The sequence below is a fragment of the Solanum verrucosum genome, unplaced genomic scaffold (assembly GCF_900185275.1).
Source record: "Solanum verrucosum unplaced genomic scaffold, falcon-dt-bn FXZP01000252.1, whole genome shotgun sequence".
Lineage (NCBI taxonomy): Eukaryota > Viridiplantae > Streptophyta > Magnoliopsida > Solanales > Solanaceae > Solanum > Solanum verrucosum.
The window spans coordinates 3,527,977-3,535,048 of record NW_026019988.1 but is presented as its reverse complement, the minus strand read 5'-3'; the positions used below and the strand labels follow the sequence as shown (position 1 = coordinate 3,535,048).

At 31.5% G+C, this 7,072-nt stretch overlaps 1 protein-coding gene across 1 annotated transcript; it reads left to right on the top strand.

Annotated features, from left to right (window-relative positions):
* The first annotated feature begins 3,213 nt into the window (after window positions 1-3,213).
* On the top strand, window positions 3,214-4,268 carry LOC125818893 (BURP domain-containing protein BNM2A-like). The gene is made up of 2 exons (XM_049498405.1): window positions 3,214-3,261; window positions 3,354-4,268. Exons 1-2 carry the CDS (start codon window positions 3,214-3,216, stop codon window positions 4,266-4,268), a joined length of 963 nt encoding a protein of 320 aa, XP_049354362.1.
* Window positions 4,269-7,072: the final 2,804 nt, after the last annotated feature.

The window sequence follows — 7,072 nt, the reverse complement described above, 5'->3', positions numbered from 1 at the left end:
TGATATTAAAACTTACTGCTTTCTCGCTTTAAATTTTTTATTTTTTTTCTTTCATTAATTTCTTATCTTTTTTACTTTTAATTATTTTTTAAAAAAATTATGCGTATTTTTTTTTAAAAAATAACTAAAAAGTGTTTTTTGATTTTAACGTTTTAATTTTTTTTTATGTTTTATTTGATTTTAATTTTTTTTTATGTGTATAAACTTAATTTAGATACAATTTGAGTTTTGGACCGAGTCACTTTTGGACCCGGTCTGGTATTGTCTTTTACGTCATTTTTCTTACATAAGGGCATGAGCCCACCTTTTAAAAAAATAATTAAAATATAAGATAAAGAAAATAAGAATATTTTTTTCATTTTTTTTTTAATTTTTATTTTAAAAAAATAGAATTAAGAAAAAAATTTATAAAATAAAATAAAAAAATATATATTTACACACATGGCAAGCGCGTGTGTACAAACATAGTAAATTGAGTGGTTGAAAGTGTCACATCAGCATAAAAGATGCACAAAAATACGAAAAAATGAATTTGGAAATAATAGAACCCTAATTAAGAGAGTGTCTCTAAGATTTGATAATAGTCTAAGCTATTTATGCCTTATCCCTAAATATATTTAGACCTTTTGCGAGAATTGAGGAACGTTTTTGCCCTTTTCCATTTAAACGAGTTAAACGTGTTAGCTAATTGATGCCTTTACCTGCGAGAGCAGAATAATGCTTCTCAATTATTTGTGCAGACAGTTATAGTACAAGACCACATGGTTAAAGTAAAATCTCTGTTGACCCTAAATAAAAATGACGCATTTCTATGTTTAATATTTTTTTCTGTTTCAAAATAATTGAACTATTGAGATATTTTTGATATCTTAAATTAATTTAATTGTTCAATTTTCAAGACTATTTTTTTAATATTCTTTCATTTTTATCTTTCATTTAGATTTTGTATGGAGAAACTTTAATTGTTTTGAATTATTCTAAAGATCAATTTGACAATAATTAATAAGGGAAAAAAATAGAAAGTAATGTCTAATTTATGTTTTAATATTCTTTTCTTAAAGGGGTATGAAACATCCCAATAATTCAATTATTTTGAAATGGAGGGAGTAATAATTAAATTTTAAAACGACAATTTTATCTTTAGTGAGATTATTTCAAGTCACACAAACAAATACGGTTTGACATATTTCAAAAAAAAAATCATGAATATATACACATGTAAAATTTAGATAATTTTGAATATCTACATCATGGTCATGTCACTCCGATAGTTCATTGTGACTTAAAGCCAGTCAACGTTCTTTTGGATGAAGATATGGTGGCTCATGTTGGTGATTTTGACATCTCTAAAATTTTAGCCGTAAGCAAGTCCATGGCACATACCGAGATATTGGGAACTCTTGGATACATTGCACCAGGTATACTAAAATTATAACCTTTCTATTTGATTTTTCTCTTATCAAAATCAAGCCCTTGAAAATTCTAGGACTAAATAAAAAGCAAGTCTTTGTTAGTACGAGCATTATTGTTATATCCAACTGAGTAATTCTTTTTCATTTTCGTTCTTTTAAGAGTACGGCTCATCATGTTGATGGAGGTTTTAACCAAAAGAAGGCCAACGGATGAAGAGATGTGCAATGAAAATCTTGAGTTAAGGAAATGGATAACACAATCATTTTTTTTTTGATGACAAGGGAAACCCGCAGCCGCTAACCTTTGGGTGCGCACAGGGTAAAACCCCCGCTCCTATGCAATAGCTCGCAAACCACATAGGAGAGGTAACCCGCACTAGGCAAGCCCGGTGCGACGAGCTCGACCCAGAAGACAAACCCCTTGCTTTCGCTGGCAAGGGGTTTCGAACTTGAGACCTCCAACATGGAAGTCCCAAGCCCAAACCACTGAGCCACCCCGAAGGGTTGGATAACACAATCATTTTCAGGGAGTATGATGGACGTTGCCAACCATTTTCCCGAGGAAGAACAAATCCCTAGTAAAAGTGAAATCTACATAGCCTCGATAGAATTGGCCTTAGACTGCACAAAGGAAATGCCAAAAACCAGAATAAGCATGAAAGAAGTAGTGAAGATCAGGCTTAACAAAATCAAGAACACATTTCTCGAAACATAACACTCTCAATTCAGGATGTAAAATACTCTCTCCGTCCCATTTTATGTGGCAACATTTGACCGGGCACGGAGTTTAAGAAATAAATGAAGACTTTGAAATGTTTACCAAATTGCCCTTTAAAAAGTAGACTTTTTTTCTCTCTCCTCATAAATGTATTGGAGTATTATTTTAAGATTAAGTGGGACCAACAAGAATAAAAGAGGAATTATACTTTTATAAACTTGCCATATAAGGAAATGTGACATTCTTTTTGGGACTGACCAAAAAGGAAATGTTGCCACATAAAATGGGACGGAGGGAGTAAAACATTCTGATTCTTTATTCCCCGTAACTTGCAATTTGTGCAATATTTAGGCACATAGTCGTATCTGTTAATCATGTTGATACAATTTCTCCAGAAATTGCCTTTTTTATTCCAACATTAATCCTTTTCGAAAAATCTCTTAACAGATCTACTTAAACTTTGACCTTGGCACAACTAGGTTTAGATTTATTCTTCGTTGCCATGTCCACATGAAGGGGTTTTCCTACTGCTCTTGCCATGGAGAATAGAGATTCCTCGACAAATTTTTTTGGTGATAGTCCAGGGAATGATATCCAAGCTAGAGCCGTAGTTGTCTCTGCCTCCGGATTAAACCAAGGTTCCCATTTAAGAAGCCTCATCTGGTAAAAACCATCCTTTGTGCGAAGAAAATATGTAGGTTATGAAAGGTGGGGTGTAAGGCGGGACATTTTATTATTTAGCACAAGGCGAGGTGTAAGCCCCGAGATATGGGGCGTAAGTCCCATGGATAATTAAATTTATAATTTATAATATAGTATAATATTATTATAACACAAAATTATAAAAATACATCAATAGTTTGAAATAATTACAAACATGATTAAGAAAACTCATAGAAAATAAATCTTCTAACATGATAATACAAGTATATATAATATACGTAATGATACAAAAATTATTATGAGATGCAAATCAACTCTAATATCTTAACTTTCTAATAGTAAAACAACCATCATTTCTACTAGTAGTATATATATACCTCTTATTTCAGTAGAATTTCATAAGAACTCAACAGAAGAACGATGGATGTTAAGCTTGGTTTTTGTGTACTTGTCTCCCTAGTTCTGCTGGTAATTTTGATATTCTCCTCCATCTTAGTTAATACAATTAATTAGTACTTAATTATAAATATATGTTGCTCACTTCATAATATATATGTCAGGTTACTTATGGAACAGAAGCTAGGTATATGGCTGAAGGAAATTCCGAATCCCTTACGAGACTGTTTCTTACATATAAAAATGGAGGTAAAGAGCCAAAAGAGAATGAACATATGGCTGAAGGTAATTCCCAATCCCTTACGAGACTGTATGTTAGATATAAATATGGAGGTGAAGAGCCAAAAGAGAATGAACATATGGCTCAAGGAAAATCCCAATCCCTTACGAGTCTGTATGTTAGATATAAATATGGAGGTGAAGAGCCAAAACAGAATGAACATATGACTCAAGGAATTTTTTTCCTTATGGATGATCTAAAGTTGGGGAAAACATTAACTCACTCCTTTCCAACAATGGATCTTCCTTCTTCTCTACAAATGTTACCCAAAAAATTTCCATTTTCATTAAAGGAAGCAAAATCCATGGAAGAAACATTAAGACTATGTGAAGATTCACCCATGAAGGGAGATACTAAGTACTGTGCCACATCTATTGAGGCAATGCGCGATTTTGTACAACACATTTTGGGAGAAAACACCCAAATCGAACCTCTCATCACTATGACGACGACTAGTACTGATCCCCTGAACCATAATCGTCTTCAAAACTATACAATTTTGAATGATCCAGAAGATGTTGGAGCTACTAAGATGGTGGCGTGTCATACCATGCGTAGCGTTTACTACTGTCATCACACAGTTAGCAAAAGCAAGGTGTTGAAGGTTTCATTAAGGAATGATGTAAATGGTTATAAAATTGAAGCAATTGCTGTTTGTCATTTGGATACCTCTGATTGGAATCCATCCCATCTATCCTTTCGAGTGCTCGGGATATTACCAGTAACATCACCTATCTGTCACTTTTTCCCATCAAGTAATGATCTAGTCTGGATTCCAAAATCAGTTGCAGCGCTTTAATTTGAACGATTCATCGGAGCAGCTAGCTACCTAGTTATTGCTTATGCGTCTAGACGTACGCAAAATAATGTGTTTTAATTTAGTGGAGATCTGCTCCGATGCCTACTCCTATCTTTATTTGTCATGTTTGTATGTCTGGTAAAACTCTTATGTTTTTCCCATAAACGTGTTGTGTATGCTTTTGATGATATAATTATATATCATTTTCCCCAAATAGTCCACTGCGTCTCATTAACAACGCCTTGATTTACTCTTAAAAGCTAAGTCACATGGATCGATGAGCATCCCCAGCTTTCTTGACGATGAAAAATGTTCGGTTCTATGGTTAGTGTAATAATTAATTTAGTAGAAATTTTTTCAAGTGTAATAAATATAGTATCCATAAATATTATATCCAGTGAAACATAGGATGATAAAAGTGGTGATATTTAACTAAGTTATATTAACAAATATTGTTTAATATAGTTAACCCGATATTTAATTCTAAAAGGTTGTAATTAAGCTATAGGCTATGTAACATTTGAATATGCAATTAAAATTTTATATATATATATATATATATATATATATATATATATATATATATATATATATATATATATATATATATAAATGATTATATGAATTTAAACTAAAGCTAAATGCATCTATTTGTTACACATTCCACAATAAAAACAAATTAGGTCTATATATGTCTCTTTCAATCCCTCCTTAGAATTGAGATTTTGAAATTGAAATTTCATATGGTAACAATTCCATTTGTAGAATAAAACAAAAAATAACAAGAAAAATTCATGAAAGTAAATAGCCTTATTGCCATCATTTTGTTTGTTGGAGACCCAACCCGTGACCTTGTCCTTTTGAGCTTTTAAATCTAACCTAAAACTCCAAAAATAGTGATGTCAATCCTTTGCATAGTATCGTTCACTAGCTAGGTCGTTTCAAATGGATTCATAAAATTTGGGGTTAAATAAAGTTGTTTTGACATATTTTGAAAAAATGATAAATTATAATATACACAAAAAACTTAGATAATCTTAAATTTCATTTTCGTGACCTTCAAAGTCCAAGAGAATAAATGATGTCAGTCCTGCAGAGATAGATGATCATTCACTAAGTCGTCACAAATGGGCTCACAAAATTTGGGGTCAAACAGAGTCAGTCAGTCTTAATTCGTAAAATTCATAGTCTAGTACCTATGAAAAACTCAAATAATCCTTAATTTGTGCTTCGTGAGTGGTCTTCTCTTTCTAGATGTGTCACGAAATCCTATATTGGAGGTTCCCGCTTGCCCTATCACTAATCCTAGATGACAATAAGTCTCTAAGAAACTTGTGCTAAAATTTATTACTCCAATGGTTATACCATTCTTTATGATATTCTTGTCCGTCTCAATTTGGATAATGAAATGAAAGAAGAAAGGGAAGTCCAAAGATGTCGAAAAGGTTCCACAGAACAAGACTTATCCAGTTGATTTATTCTTATCATGAGATTCAATTAGCAATAAATAATTTTGATGGATCCAATTTAATTGGTGAGAGAGACTCTGACCGAGTACAAAGGAACATTATCTAGTGGAGCTACAGTGACCATAAAGGTTCTAGATTTGGAAAATGAGCAAGTATACGAGAGGTTTGATATTGAATATGCAACATGAGGTTGTTTTTAGTAGTGATTTCATGTTTTTAGGTGGGTTAAGTAAATAAAAAATGTAACCATATAGTAGTTTTAGCAAAATAAATTGATAGAAAAGTATATTTAAACCTTTTGTGACAATCAAGGAACATTTCTTCCCTTTTCCATTTAAACGAGTTAAACGTGGTAGCTAATTGATGCCTTTTCCTATGAAAGCACATAATGCTTCTCAATTATTTGTGCAGACAGTAATAGTACAACACCACATGGTTAAAGTAAAATTTGTGTCGTTCCTAAAAAAAAAATGATGTATTTCTATCTTTAATATTTTTTCTATTTCAAAATAATTGAATTATTGAAATATTTTCACATTTCAACTTAATTTAATTATTCAATCTTCAAGACTATTTTTAAAATATTCTTCTATTTTTACCCTTCATTTAAATTTTTGATGTGATGAGTTTAAGAAACTTTAATTGCTTTGAATTATTCTAAAGATTAATTTGACAATAATTTATAAGGGTAAAAATGGAAAACAATGTCTAATGTATGTTCTAATCTTCTTTTCTTAAAGGGTGTGAAACACGGCAATTCAATTATTTTGAAATTGAAGGAGCAATAATTAAATTTTAATGTCAATTTTATCTGAATTTAAACTAAAGCTAAATGCATCTATTTGTTACACTTTCACAATAAAAACAAATTAGGTCTATGTCTCTTTCAATCCCTCATTAGAATTGAGTTTTTGAAATTGAAATTTCATGCAACAATTTCATTTGTAGAATGCAACAAAAACCTTATAAGAAAAGCAGTGATCTTTTTTTCTCTTATTTTCATGATGAAAAAGCAAATAGCCCTTATGTCAAACAAAATCAACTACAATATATCCATATGTGATATGAGATATTATTGCCATCATTTTGTTTGTTGGAGACCCAACCCGTGAGCTTGTCCTTTCGAGCTTTAATTCAAACCTAACCTAAAACTCCAAAAGCAGTGGTGTCACCCGAGACAATGAATATCGTTCACTAGGTCATTTTGAATTGAATTATAAAATTTGGGGTAAATAGTTGGTTTGACATATTTCAAAAAATTCATGGATTATTACACATCAAAATTCTGAGAGTTCCGCTGGATTTGGGGGATGATTTTAGGTCTAGATGAGGTCT

Bases quoted from the DNA above. Each gene is read 5' to 3' on its own strand.
- LOC125818893 (XM_049498405.1), top strand. From the start codon at position 3,214: ATGGATGTTAAGCTTGGTTTTTGTGTACTTGTCTCCCTAGTTCTGCTG. The intron at 3,262-3,353 runs GTAATTTTGATA...TATATATGTCAG, and splicing joins TTGTCTCCCTAGTTCTGCTG to GTTACTTATGGAACAGAAGC.